Source organism: Urocampus carinirostris, chromosome 11, assembly GCF_059441175.1.
Source record: "Urocampus carinirostris isolate Australia breed hairy pipefish chromosome 11, RoL_Ucar_1.0, whole genome shotgun sequence".
NCBI classification, from domain to species: domain Eukaryota; kingdom Metazoa; phylum Chordata; class Actinopteri; order Syngnathiformes; family Syngnathidae; genus Urocampus; species Urocampus carinirostris.
Window position 1 is genome coordinate 3,426,486 of NC_142359.1, and position 15,673 is coordinate 3,442,158.

Here is a 15,673-nt window from a genome sequence, read left to right on the forward strand (position 1 = left end):
ATTCTGTTTCCTGTATCAATCCCCGATCCAAGCTCCGTTCTCCTATTCCGGCTACCCGTAGCCTGATTCTGTTTCCTGTATCGATCCCCGATCCAAGCTCCTTTTACCTGTCCCGGCTACCCGTATTCTGTTTCCTATATCGATCCCTGATCCAAACTCCTTTCTCCTGTCCCGGCTACCCGTATCCTGATTCTGTTTCCTGTTTCGATCCCCGATCCAAGCTCCGTTTTCCTGTCCTGGCTACCCGTATCCTGATTCTGTTTTCTGTATTGATCCCCGATCCATGCTCCGTTCTCCTATCCCGGCTACCCGTATCCTGATTCTGTTTCCTGTATCGATCCCTGATCCAAGCTCCGTTCTCCTGTCCCGGCTACCCGTATCCTGATTCTGTTTCCTGTATCGATCCACGATCCAAGCTCCGTTCTCCTGTCCTGGCTTCCCGTATCCTGATTCTGTTTCCTGTATCGATCCCCGATCCATGCTCCGTTCTCCTGTCCCGGCTACCCGTATCCTGATTCTGTTTCCTGTATCAATCCCCGATCCAAGCTCCGTTCTCCTATTCCGGCTACCCGTAGCCTGATTCTGTTTCCTGTATCGATCCCCGATCCAAGCTCCTTTTACCTGTCCCGGCTACCCGTATTCTGTTTCCTATATCGATCCCTGATCCAAACTCCTTTCTCCTGTACCGGCTACCCGTATCCTGATTCTGTTTCCTGTTTCGATCCCCGATCCAAGCTCCGTTTTCCTGTCCCGGCTACCCGTATCCTGATTCTGTTTCCTGTATCGATCCCCGATCCATGCTCCGTTCTCCTGTCCCGGCTACCCGTATCCTGATTCTGTTTCCCGTATCAATCCCCTATCCAAGCTCCGTTCTCCTGTCCCGGCTACCCGTATCCTGATTCTGTTTCCTGTATCGATCCCCAATCCATGCTCCGTTCTCCTGTCCCGGCTACCCATATCCTGCCCGATTCCGTTTCCTGAATTGATCCCTGACTTCCCGCTCGTCCCAGCTGCCCTACTTGGTCCGATCTCCGACCACGCTCCGTTCTCCCCTCCCGGCTGCCCAACCTGTTCCGATCTCCGACCACGCTTTGTTCACGAGGGCTTCCCGCTCCTCCTGCCCAGCGAGCACCAGATCGCTGTCTTTTTCCTCTCGCCCTGACTTCCCCGATCCCTTAATAAAGCGCATTTGGATCCCCTGCTTGTACCTGTAGCCCTATGGGCTAATAAAATACTCGATGATACCCAGGGTAGCAATAAAAATGATGGGTCGTGAAATATTTGGGAAACCCAGACCCGGTGTTCATATCCCAATCTAGTCTTCCTGAAAGAACCCGTCAGATCGTCTGCGAACCTATGCTCCCAGCTCGGCAAGCTTTTGTGACCCTCCGACTCTATCCTGCCCTGTTTTCTGTCTGATTCCCGTTGCTGACCTCTTTTCTGGACCCGTTTACGGCTTTGCTCCTCCGCCCCGGCCATCGACCTGTTTTTTCTCGCTGTCAACGACTATCTTCGCTCGACACGGAAGTGCCACTTCCGCGTTCCAGCGAAATGGTACCCGGGACCGACGATCATCCGATCGTGGATGCAATTCCTGTTCTCCTTCTCAATAAAATTGAGTAAAACGAACGCTATTGGGTCCCGTCTCCGTTCCAGACTGAAGTTTTTAAGTGGTTGTTTACTTCACCACTCACCTCATAGTTTTCCCACTTCTGGACAGATCTGAGGGCTCCAATCCAGTCTTCCATTTCCTTCCTGTTCTCCGCACACAGCATCAATTTGCGGTAAGGAGTGATAACCTGACAAAGATGATTAGTTAACAACTCCAGCTTTTGGTTGATACAGTGGCTTGCGAAACTATTCGGCCCCCTTGTAGTTTGTCACCTTTTGCAACATTTCAGACTTCAAAATAAAAGCTATAAAACTGTAATTTTTTGTGAAGAATCAACAATAAGTGGGACACAATCGTGAAGTGGAACACATTTTATTGGATATCTTAAACATTTTTAACAAATAAAAAACGAAAAAGTGGGTGTGCAAAATAATTCAGCCCCTTTACTTTCAGTGCAGCAAACTCTGTCTAGAAGTTCAGTGAGGATCTCTGAATGTTCCATTGTTGATCTAAATGATGTTATGTTTGGCGTAAAAGCAGCACAGCTTCTCACCCTCAACACACCATCCCAACAGTCAAACATGGTGGTGGCAGTATCATGGTTTGGGCCTGCTTTTCTTCAGCAGAGACAGGGAATATGGTTAGAATCGATGGGAAGATGGATGGAGCCAAATACAGGACCATTCTGGAAGAAAACCTGATGTAAAAACCCGAGACTGGGACGGAGATTTGTCCTCCAACAAGACAATGATCCAAAACATAAAGCAAAAGCTACAATGGAATGGTCCACCAAAAAAACATATCAAGGTGTTAGAATGACCAAGTCAAAGTCCAGACCTCAATCCAATTGAGAATTTGTGAAAAGAACTGAAAACTGCTGTTCCGTCCAACCTCACTGAGCTCGAGCTGTTTTGCAAGGAGGAATGGGCCAAAATATCAGTTTCCCGATGTGCAAACTGATAGAGACATACCCCAAGCGACTTGCAGCTGTCATCACAGCAAAAGGTGGCGCTACAAAGTATTAACCCAATGGGGCTGAATCATACACACACCCAAGTTTTTTATTTGGTTAAAAAAAGTTTAAAATATCCAATAAAGTGTGTTCCACTTCATGATTGTGTCCAACTTATTGCTGATTCTTTACAAGAAATGACAGTTTTATATCTTGATCTTTGAAGTCTGAAACATGGCAAAAGCTCACAAAGTTCAAGGGGGCCAAATAGTTTCGCAAGCCACCGTAAATGTACTGGGGTGTCTGTTTACTCACTGTAAAACTGTTGTTGACGTTCTTGGTTCCGGTTTCGGCCACACTGGCATCGGACAAGTCCACTTCATCGAATATAAGAGACTAAAAGAATAAAAAGAAGAAAAGAAAACTAAGTTGAGTAAGAAGTTGAGTAAAGTCAGTAGAGTTTTTTGAGAACCGGCTTCTTCGGCTCACTAAAAAGAACCAGCTCTTTCGGGTCCCAAACGGCTCTTCAGGTTGTTTTTGCTTCTTTAATCCCAACGTGAACAAATATTATATAAAATAATGCACAAAATGACTTAAAGGAAAGGGGGAAATAGAACAAAAAAGAAAAAATACCAAAATGAAAGTAGTGAAAAGCTGAGAAAAAAAGAAACAAAAGGATAGGAAAGGAGAAAATAGAGCAGGAAAAATTCAGAAAAAATGAAAAAGAAACAAATAAAGGAAAAAAGGTAATAGAGAACAAAAAAGCAAGGAAAAAAGTAACAGCTAGGAAAAAATAAATACGAGATTTTTTTTAAAGGAATTAAAAAAATATAGAAAAAAACAGGGCAGCATGGCGGCGCAGTGGTTAGCGCATGTGCGGCACAGTTCAAGTCATGGGAAGATTTTGGATTGGGTTCAAGTCTGGAGACTGGCTGGGCCATGCTAGAACTATGATATGCTTCTAACGGAGCCACTCCTTGGTTTTCCTGGCTGTGTGCTTTGGGTCCTTGTCGTGTTGGAAGACCCAACCAAGACCCATCTTCAATGTTCTGACTTAGGGAAGGGGGTTGTTCCCCAAAATCTCATGATACACGGCCCCAGTCATCCTCTCTTTAATGCAGTGCACTCGTGCAGAAAAACATGATGAAAACATGTGTGCCAACCACTACTGCAACTTCCTACGTGGGTTCGAATCCAGCTCCAGACTTCCTGTGCGGAGTTTGTATGTTCTCCCCGTGCTTGCGTGGGTTTCCTCCGGGCACTCCGGTTTCCTCCCACATTCCAAAAACATGCATTTCAGGTGAATTGGCCGGTCCAAATTGTCCCTAGGTGTGAATGAGCGAATGAGTTGTCTGTCCCCGTGTGCCCTGTGATTGGCTGGCAACCAGTTCAGGGTGTCCCCTGCCCACTGCCCGATGATTGCTGAGATGGGCTCCAGCACCCCCGTGACCCTACTGAGGATAAGCGGTGCAGCTAATGAGATGAGATGAGATGAGAAGAAAACAGGGAAAAAGAGGAAAAAGTTTGTCTCATCTCACCTCATCTCATTAGCCGTACCGCTTATCCTCATTAGGGTCGCGGGGGGCTGGAGCCCATCCCAGCCATCTCCAGGCAGTGGGCAGGGGACACCCTGAACTGGTTGCCAGCCAATCGCAGGGCACACGGGGACAGACAACTCACTCGCTCGCTCATTCACACCTAGGGACAATTTAGACCGGCCAATTCACCTGAAATGCATGTTTTTGGAATGTGGGAGGAAACCGGAGTGCCCGGAGGAAACCCACGCAAGCACGGGGAGAACATACAAACTCCGCACAGGAAGTCTGGAGCTGGATTTGAACCCACGACAGGTTCCCATGACATGAACTGTGCCGCACAAGCGCTAACCACTGCGCCGCCGTGCAGACCCGTAAGGAAAATGACTGTTTGTTACCCTTGCGTAACTGATAGATGACGCAACCGTACCTTACAGTCTTTGGCATAGTAGAGCGTCCTCCCTCGAAGTTTGAAGTAGCGGCGTTTCCATCTTTGGAAGGAGCTCGTCTGCTTTAAGAGTATTCCCTCTTTCACGCTTTTCTGCAAACAGTACCAAAGAAGAGAACACACATGAGTGATTTGGAACCTAAGCTAGCAAAGCGCTCTATTGTGTTTGTTTGTCTTTAGCGAGCCGACGCGGCAAATTTCGTTTCTGTGTCGGGTTACTCGGCAAACACGGATAGCAGAGGCGGCTTTTGGTGTTTGTATGCGGTTCTTGGGTACTAGGTCGGAAATTGGAGGACGGGTTTCAGGTCCAAGAGTACTGTCACTCATAAAGTGTCAACAGGGTTGTGTAGGGTTACTGTAACTGGATTACTTTCAATCACTTTTGGATGACTCTAATACCAAATATGCTAAAAAAATAAAATGACTCCATTTTGTGCAGGCTTGGGGAGTAACGGAATACATGGAACGGCAAAAATGATGTTGGCAAGCTGTTTGGATTTATTTTCATTTTGTTTCTGTCGCATATTATGTTCGTTTTGCCGGAGATCAAAGAGATCAAAGCCAGGAGAGAAAGCTTACCACGTGTTGTGAGTCATCATTTTTTTAATATTTAGTTTCTTTTGTCTTTTATTAGCATATTTGGTATTGGAGTCATCCAAAAGTCATTGAAAGTAATCCAGTTCAAGTAACCCTACCCAACCCTGGTCGCATTTTATGTTCGTTTTGCTGGAGATCAAAGAGATCAAAGCCAGGAGAGAAAGCTTACCACGTGTTGTGAGTCATCATTTTATTCCTATTTACTTTCTTTTGTCTTTTATGAGCATATTTGGTAGTGGAGTAATCCAAAAGTCATTGAAAGTAATCCAGTTCAAGTAACCCTACCCAACCCTGGTCGCATTTGATGTTAGTTTTGCTGGAGATCAAAGAGATCAAAGCCAGCAGAGAAAGCTTACCACGTGTTGTGAGTCATCATTTTATTCCTATTTACTTTCTTTTGTCTTTTATTAGCATATTTGGTAGTGGAGTAATCCAAAAGTCATTGAAAGTAATCTAGTTAAAGTAACCCTACCCAACCCTCATCATTGACATGTCACCAAACATTTTCTGCACTGGGAATCGAACCCGGGTCGTAGCAGTGAGAAGGCTGAAACCCACTAGGGATACAGTTAGCACACATTGGATTGGATCTCATCATCACACAATTTTGACTCACCGTGCCAGAAACAGATGTTAGAGAATGGAGTAAACTGAAAAATAACAATAAATGCAATAAAGCACGACGAGGGAAACTACTCTTTGATATTTTAGATAATTATTTTGACTTAGCGTTTTTTCATATCTTTCTGTTTCCTCCATTCTCTAACATTTGTTTCTGGCACCGTGAGTAAAATGAGTGTGATGATGAAATAAAATTAGCTGCTGATCCAGGGGGTGTCAGCTCTCTCACCGCCGTGACCCGGGTTCGATTCCCTGCGCATATAATGTTTTGATGATTATGGTAAGTGACGTTTATTGATTGATCTATTATTGCACAATTAAGGTAGTATTCTCTAAAACCTTGTGTCATAACCAGAGTTGGGTAGGGTTACTTTAATTTGATTACTTTCAATGACTTTTGGATTACTCCAATACCAAATATGCTAGTAAAAGACAAAATAAACTAAATAGGAATAAAATGACTAAATTGTGTGCAGGCGCGGGGAGTAACGGAATACATGGAATGGCAACAAGCTGTTTGGATTGATTTTCATTTTGTTTCTGTGGCATTTGATGTTCGTTTTGCCGGAGATCAAAGAGATCAAAGCCAGGAGAGAAAGCTTACCACGTGTTGTGAGTCATCATTTCATTCATATTTAGTTTCTTTTGTCTTTCATTAGCATATTTGGTATTGGAGTCATCCAAAAGTAATTGAAAGTAATCCAGTTAAAGTAACCCTACCCAACCCTGCCTGTCATTGAACTATAGCCTACTCTGTGAAAATCTTCATTGCACTCAATAAATGTAACTTGTATTCCATTGTATAAAATCCTTTATAGTCAAATATCTAAAATCTTTCGGTCAACATTGGATCATGAAGAAGCCATCAGGTAACATTAGAGTCTGTCGACGGATCCGAGAGACTAAATATTTTTTCAACACCTACTTTTCAGTTTTTTTGTTGTAAAGACGATGCAAAATGTTCAAATTTGGTGTCAAAGTATTTTCAGTTTTTAGCTTCAACTTGAAGAATGAATTGTGGTCAGGGTTGGGTAGGGTTACTTTAACTTGATTACTTTCAATGACTTTTGGATTACTCCAATACCAAATATGCTAATAAAAGACAAAAGAAACTAAATATGAATAAAATGACTCCATTTTGTGCAGGCTTAGGGAGTAACGGAATACACGGAACGGCAAAAATGATGTTGGCAAGCTGCTTGGATTTATTTTCATTTTGTTTCCGTCGCATTTTATGTTCGTTTTGTTGGAGATCAAAGAGATCTGTCATGTCCTGCACGGTTGTCATGGCATCCAGCCAGCCCCGCCCCTTGACACCGGCTGAGACGCATTGAACTGATTGTTTGTGGAGTACTTAAACGCTCCTTTTGGGACTGCCCGTGGCCAGACCATTGCTTAACCTCGAGGAAAACCTGTTCATGCCTGTTGGTTCCGAGTAATGCCTAGTTTGTAATTTTGATTACCTTTGAACCCGTTTTGTTTTGTACTTGGTCCGTTTGTGTGTTGGACAACTTTTATTTCCTAATTAAAGTGACGGATCGTCTACGCACATGAGTTCCGACTTCCTGCTTCCTGGTTCGTTTCATGACAAGATCAAAGCCAGGAGAGAAAGCTTACCACGTGTTGTGAGTCATCATTTGATTCATATTTAGTTTTTTTTTGTCTTTTATTAGCGTATTTGGTATTGGAGTAATCCAAAAGTCATTGAAAGTAATCCAGTTCAAGTAACCCTACCCAACCCTGAGTGTCAAGTAGTTGAAGTTGAGGTGCGGAGATTATCTTTCGGAATTCCGCTTTATGATCTTTTGGTCTTTGGTCTGACACAGCACCCGCCCACACTGAAGTCCAAAGTGTGCGAGTGACACCTCCATAGAAGACATAAAGGGTCAAAGTAAATATTGTGAACCCCCCCCCCCCCCCCCTCCGAATCACTGACACCCAAAAGTAGTGCGTTACTCTGAAAGTAACTAACCAACCAAACACTATTTAGAAATACCTACATAATAAAAGAAATAGAACAAAACTTATACACCAACCTATCCATGGAAGCAGTGCGTAATCTTGAGAGCTTGCAAACCGAGACACTCTGTATCCATTTTGTCCATAGGCTTCAAACTGTCATGATTACTGATGCGAGGCACCTGAGCCTGCTCCTTTGGCGCCAACTGCCTCGGACGCTGACTGACTCCCTGTCACTTTTTATACCCCCGTCTTCCCGTCACCGGTTGTCAGTCCGTCTGCGAACCTCAGCTTATGCTAGGCAAGCCTTTCGACCCTGACTCTCTCCTGTTCTGATTCCCGTCTGTTTCCCAGCTCTGACCCCTTTTCTGATCTCGACCACGATTTTTGCTCCCCTGTCCCGGCTACTGATCTGTTTCTTCCGCTCTCGACACTGCCATCGCTCGCCATGGAAAAACCACTTCTGCGTCTGAGCAAACTGCTCCCCGCGACCAGCGATCTACGGATCGTGTGTAGTATCCTTTCCCTTCTTCCAAATAAAACTAAGAGAAACACACTCAAGTGGGTCATGTCTTCGTTCTGGTCCTGACACAAACCACTCAAAGATTCAAACACAGTCTTACAAATCATGAGCCCAACATCTAAAACACGTTTACCGTCTACCCTGTTCTTACTATTGCCCTATTGGTTTCCTGGTGTTGTTCCTGTATAAACCACGCCCCCTCCCCACATGCTGCCTATCATTCGCTACTGGAGACACACAATTCATTTTGTAGATTTCAGATGACTTCCTGTTTTCAGTATTTTACGTTACGGTGTCACAAGCCAGAAACAGAGACAGGACCCAATAGCGTTCGTTTACTCAGGTTTATTAATAGAGAGAGTAATGCTTGCTTCCACGATCAGATGATCGACGGACACAGGAAGCAGGTGGCAGGAACGCGGAAGTGGCACTTCCGTGTCGAGCGAGGATAATCGTAGGCAGCGGGGATACTGGTCGATAGCCGGGACAGGAGAGCAAGGGCGGTATCGAGTCCAGAAAGGAGGTCGGCAACAGGTATCAGGCAGGAAACAGGGCAAAACAGGTCGATGGTCGGGATGGAAGAGCAGGGCAGAAAAGGGTCCAGAAACAGGTTGGCAACAGGTATCAGGCAGGAGAAAACAGGGCAGGAAAATGTCGGAAGGTAGGGGGCTTGCCTAGCTGGGAGCATAGGTTTGCAAACGGTCTGACGGCTGCCTCTTGGAAGCCGGGGGTTTAAAAAGAGTCTTTGAACCAATCGGCGCTCAGGGCTGTTGGCGCCAATCGGGCAGTCACAGGTGCCCTGGATCAGCAACCATGACATACAGTTTAGATTTGAGTATGTATGGTAGGGACAGGGTTGGGTAGGGTTACTTTAACTGGATTACTTTCAATTACTTTTGGATTACTCCAATACCAAATATGCTAACAAAAGACAAAATAAACTAAATATGAATTATGACTCAGAACACGTGGTAAGCTTTCTCTCCTGGCTTTGATCTCTTTGATCTCCTGCAAAACGAACATAAAATGCGACAGAAACCAAATGAAAATAAATCCAAACCGCTTGCCAACATCATTCTTGCAATTCCATGTATTCCGTTACTCCCCAAGCCTGCACAAAATTTAGTCATTTTATTCTTATTGAGTTTCTTTTGTCTTTTATTAGCATATTTGGTATTGGAGTCATCCAAAAGTCATTGAAAGTAATCCAGTTAAAGTAATCCTACCCAACTCTGATTATAAAGATATAGATAGATAGATAGATAGATAGATAGATAGATAGATAGATAGATAGATAGATAGATAGATAGATAGATAGATAGATAGATAGATAGATTATAAACAGGGTTGGGTAGGGTTACTTTAACTTGATTACTTTCAATGACTTTTGGATTACTCCAATACCAAATATGCTAATAAAAGACTCACAACATGTGGTAAGCTTTCTCTCCTGGCTTTGATCTCTGGCAAAACTAACATAAGTCAAGTCAACCATGTACAGTACTTGTTACAGAGAAAAGTACTTCCAATACTCCCAACACTGACCACCACTGACAGCCATAGAGGCCAGAGTCCAAATCTTCTTTCTTATATTAACACTGACCTCTTCAACCGTTCGGTTATCCCTTGGCCAACTGTCTTCCAGTCGGTCCTTTTGTCTCAGCTGCTCGTCCTCGCTGAGCCTTCGCCCATTGCCTCCGAACCAGAAGGGAGCCAAGCAGCAGCCTATCTCTGAGCATAGAGCCGGCATCGGCAGACGACACGTGGCATGGACCCCGGCGGGATAACTCCTTTTTCCCGGTTTTTATCAGCACCGCAAGGAGAATAAACAACCCAAAAGCGCAGGTAACTCAAATATATCGAACGGAATTTACTCAGATCAATCCAGCCGGCACAACTTACTCTACACACCGAAAAAACACTTCCTGCTCAGCACACCTTGGAAGTTGGCAACACCCTCCCTCAGGTGTTCTGGAGGCCACGCCCACTTCCGGTGACGACATGTGTTTACTATCAGTGCCGGTTACACAGGTACGGCGGGTTATATTTATAGCCACGAGGAAATAGACTTGCTCCTACCTGAATACACACTCTCAGACATATGCACACGTGTTTGCATGAGAGTGCATGCGTGTGCGTGGAGTTTTCGGCCTGGTTGAAAAATATTTTTTACAAGCTGGAAGACGGCTGCTTACTTTGCCACTAACTCTAAAAGAAACACCGACTTTCCCTTTTTTATTGATCTCGGACGGTCGTGCTTGAATGAAGACTTATTTGGAATATATATATATATATATATATATACAGGGTTGGGTAGGGTTACTTGAACTTGATTACTTTCAATGACTTTTGGATTACTCCAATACCAAATATGCTAAAAATAGACAAAAGAAACTAAATATGAATAAAATGACTCAATTTTGTGCAGGCTTGGGGAGTAACGGAACACATGGAACGGCAAAAATGATGTCGGCAAGCGGTTTGGATTTATTTTCATTTTGTTTCTGTCGTATTGTATGTTAGTTTTGCTCGAGATCAAAGAGATCAAAGCCAGGAGAGAAAGCTTACCACGTGTTGTGAGTCATAATTGTCTCATCCCATCTCATCTCATTAGCCATACCGCTTATCCTCATTAGGGTCACGGGGGGGCTGAAGCCCATCCCAGGCATCTCCGGGCAGTGGGCAGAGAACACCCTGAACTGGTTGCCAGCCAGTCGCAGGGCACACAGGGACAGACAGCTCATTCGCTCATTCACATTTAGACCGGCCAATCCACCTGAAATGCATGTTTTTGGAACGTGGGAGGAAACCGGAGTGCCCGGAGGAAACCCACGCAAGCACGGGGAGAACATACAAACTCCGCACAGGAAGTCTGGAGCTGGATTTGAACCCACGACAGGTTCCCGAGACATGAACTGTGCTGCACAAGCACTAACCACTGCGCCGCCGTGCTGCCCGAGCCATAATTGTATTCATCATTTTTTAACAAAGATTTACCGCACTCCAAACTTTTCGTGAGGCAGATGCGCCATTGTTGTTTTGGTCTCGCGGTTCGAGTTTTCGTCTGCACGCCGATTCCGAGTTCAAGTTGTGTGGTGAAAGTCCGGCTCTTTTTAGAGAACCGGCTTTTTCGGCTCAACTCATTAAAGAGCCGGCTCTCCAACAGCTCACTTGCTTTGATGCATTATATTAGGAATGATGATGTTGTATAAAGAAGTTAAGAAAAAAGGAAGTATGAAAGGAGAAAAAAAAGGGTTGTGGTTATCCCTTTAATCAGTATATTACCAACAATAATTTAATGCAGAAAGAAAAACTATTATTCTACTTAATTCTATTTGCATGTATTTTTTCCTTCTACAGTGAACGTCCAAGCGACTTCATTTTTGAACTTTTTTTATAATAAACCTCATTCATGTCGGGCAACTCGGTATCTCACAACAAAATGTTAATGAATGATATATATGATATAACGAAATGCATGTAGAATATAACATGTTAAACTACATAAACAAACATGTTTTGAAAAAAAAAACATTTTTTTGTATTTTGTAAGGGAAAATACGACAGTTTGTAAGGGCATGGTGCACACAAAATTTTGGGGACCCATAGATCTCTGTTGGGACCAGGGTTGGGTAGGGTTACTTGAACTGGATTACTTTCAATGACTTTTGGATTACTCCAATACCAAATATGCTAATAAAAGACAAAAGAAACTAAATATGAATAAAATGGGCAGCACGGCAGCGCAGTGGTTAGCGCGTGTGCGGCAAAGTTCATGTCATGGGAACCTGTCGTGGGTTCAAATCCAGCGCCAGACTTCCTGTGCGGAGTTTGTATGTTCTCCCCGTGCTTGCGTGGGTTTCCTCCGGGCACTCCGGTTTCCTCCCACATTCCAAAAACATGCATGTCATGTTGATTGGCCGGTCCAAATTGTCCCTAGGTGTGAATGAGCGAATGAGTTGTCCGTTTCCCTGTGTGCCCTGCAATTGGCTGGCAACCAGTTCAGGGTGTCCCTTGCCCACTGCCTGGAGATGGCTGGGATGGGCTCCAGCCCCCCCGCGACCCTAATGAGGATAAACGGTACGGCTAATGAATGAATGAATAAAATGACTCCATTTTGTGCAGGCTTGGGGAGTAACAGAATACATGGAACGGCAAAAATGATGTTGGCAAGCTGTTTGGATTGATTTTCATTTCGTTTCTGTCGCATTTGATGTTCGTTTTGCCGGAGATCAAAGAGATCAAAGCCAGGAGAGAAAGCTTACCATGTGTTGTGAGTCATCATTTTATTCATGTTGAGTTTCTTTTGTCTTTTATTAGCATATTTGGTATTGGAGTCATCCAAAAGTCATTGAAAGTAATCCAGTTAAAGTAACCCTACCCAATCCTGGTCGCATTTTATGTTCGTTTTGCCGGAGATCAAAGAGATCAAAGCCAGGAGAGAAAGCTTACCATGTGTTGTGAGTCATCATTTTATTCATATTTAGTTTATTTTGTCTTTTATTAGCATATTTGGTATTGGAGTCATCCAAAAGTCATTGAAAGTAATCCAGTTAAAGTAACCCTACCCAACCCTGGTTGGGACCCATAGATTTTTGAGCATGCGAGTCCCCGGGACCCATCACTTTTCACAGGTAAAATAAGCACTGCATGAAAAATCTCTAATATGTATTACCAGTATCTGTTTCAGTAGCTTCTTATTCATAAGTCCCAGATGCCGGCACCCTGTGACCTTTTCACACTCACTGTGTCGTGTTTTTCAAGCTGTGCCAGGCCTGGATGCGACAGGGGGGGGTTGTGTCTCTCGCCCATCATACGAGTAGGGAGGGTCGGACACAGAAAGAGCCAAACTCATTTGGAAGAGCTTCAAAATAAACCCGCCCTCGCATCGGACGCCAACACGTAGCTCCGGTGGCTAGCACAAACGCGCGTTTAGAAGAAGGCGTGGGAGGACTTTGCACAAAGGCGACCACATCCTGTCTCATGCACCCCCATGCATTTATTTATAGACGCTCTAACACACTGCACACATGACTCGTACAGGAAAAGAAACACATGAGTGTGTGTTCGCTCGCTAGCCATGCGCACTCGAGTTTAGACGCATGTTTTTACTGTTAGTGTAAATCCGTACTATCATCCCCTTTTTTGGGAGTCTGCCTGGCTGGTTTGTGCATGAAAGGACTCGTAATCTCATCCCGATGACGAGGAGGGAGAGCGACGGGGGCGGTCGCGGGAGCATACGGACAAAATCTGCTTCTGGTGGGCCGCTGTATAATCCCACGCACGCACAGACAGGAAAAGAAAAAAAAGTGATGAGTGGCGTTTCCTCTCTTGTGTCGTGATATGATTAGTGTGTTACTATTCATTGAATTGAATTGTGTTCGATTTCAATTTTGTGAAACATTGTCTCATCTCATCTCATTAGCTGCTCCGCTTATCCTCAGTAGGGTCGCGGGGGTGCTGGAGCCCATCCCAGCAATCATCGGGCAGTGGGCAGGGGACACTCTGGACTGGTTGCCAGCCAATCGCAGGGCACACAGGGACAGACACTCATTCACACCTAGGGACAATTTGGACCGGCCAATCCACCTGAAATGCATGTTTTTGGAATGTGGGAGGAAACCGGAGTGCCCGGAGGAAACCCACGCAAGCACGGGGAGAACATACAAACTCTGCAAAGAAAATCCAGTAGCTGGATTTGAACCCACACAGGAGGTTCCCAAGACCTTAGAACTGCTCCAGTATCCGGTATCGATCCCACCTGTTTTTGCTCCCGTCTATTCCCCGGCTTCGACCCGTTTTTTGATCCTGACCACGTCTCCTCTCCCGCTTTCGACATCTTTTTTGCCCCGACCATGTCTATTCTCCTTTCCTGGCTTACGACTCGCTTACGACCCCAACCATGTTTTTGCTCTCCTGTCCCGGCTACTGACCCGTTTTTCCATTCCCGACACCGCCATCGCTCGCCACGGAAGATCCACTTCCGCGTTCAGAGAGACCTGCTTCCCGCGTCCAGCGATCACCGCTAACCACTGTGCCGCAGTGCTGCCCGTGAAACATTGTATTTAATGAAATTAGACAGGGCACTCCATGGTAAACAAGCAATGAAGACTTTTAAGAGAAAAAGCAAACTGCCTTGGACTCTGATTGGCTCTCTGTCCCTATTTAAACCCACTCCTATCGGTCCGCTTTTGTCAGTCCGTCTGCAAACCTCAGTTTACTCCAGGCAAGCGTCTTTTTGACCCTGACTCCCATTGTCACGAACCAGGGCAGTAAACAGAATTTAGAACCCAAATATGCTAATAGAAGTAAAAAAAATAAATAAAAGGATGACTCACAACACGTGGTAAGCTTTCTCTCCTGGCTTTGATCTCTTTGATCTCCGGCAAAACGAACATAAAATGCGACAGAAACAAAATGAAAATAAATCCCAACAGCTTGCCAACATCATTTTTGCCGTTCCATGTATTCCGTTACTCCCCAAGCCTGCACGAAATTGAGTCATTTTATTCATATTTAGTTTCTTTTGTCTTTTATTAGCATATTTGGCATTGGAGTAATGACTTTTGGATGACTCCAATACCAAATATGCTAATAAAAGACAAAAGAAACTAAATAAGAATCAAATGTCGTGTCCAGCATGGTCGCCGTGGCGACCAGCTGGCCCCGCCCCCTGGGCACCGGCTGGAGCAGATCGTCTAATTTGCGTGTGGGCTTCTTAAGGGTGGGTTGTGGGTATTGCAGGTTGCTGGTTCATTGCATTTTCTGTTCTGCATTAATCTGTTCTGTTTGACTTGTGGAATCCTGTGTTTGCCCGTTCTGTGTAAAAGCCTGTTTTGTAAGTATTCCTAGTCTAAGTTCCTGTTTGCCTCTAAGCCTGTTTTTGTTTTGTTTTGTCCCTGAGTGTTGGACGACTTTTATTTCCTTAATAAAAGTATCTGATCGTTAACGCGAATGAGTTCTTCCTTCCTGCCTCCTGCCTCCGATCTGGTCCGGTCCCTTGACATCAAATGGTGACTCACAACACGTGGTAAGCTTTCTCTCCTGGCTTTGATCTCCGGCAAAACGAACATAAGTCAAGTCAGAAACAAAATGAAAATCAATCCAAACAGCTTGCCAACATCATTTTTGCCGTTCCATGTATTCCGTTACTCCCCAAGCCTGCACAAAATGGAGTCATTTTATTCATATTTACTTTCTTTTGTCTTTAATTAGCATACTTGGTATTGGAGTAATCCAAAAGTAATTGAAAGTAATCAAGTTAAAGCCCTCTCAGACTATAGGTTATTCCAGGAAAGGAGCACCGGCTAATAATCTCCTTTTTGACCGCAGCAGTTTAGCTGATAAAACTCACATTCACAGTCTAGCCGGGTCATGGGATTAAAGGCTCCATCAGTAATTTGAGTCGGTTCTGTCAAAAGCCATT

The 15,673-nt window shown here is 44.5% G+C and overlaps 1 protein-coding gene across 1 annotated transcript in view; it reads right to left on the reverse strand.

Moving 5' to 3' along the window:
* The window catches only part of LOC148356212 (diacylglycerol kinase delta), a 96,745-nt gene that overhangs the window by 47,429 nt on the left and 33,643 nt on the right, over positions 1-15,673 (reverse strand). The window contains 3 exon segments of the mRNA XM_088348369.1: positions 1,695-1,799; positions 2,880-2,960; positions 4,530-4,640. Of these exon segments, the coding sequence (XP_088204495.1) occupies positions 1,695-1,799; positions 2,880-2,960; positions 4,530-4,640 (297 nt within the window).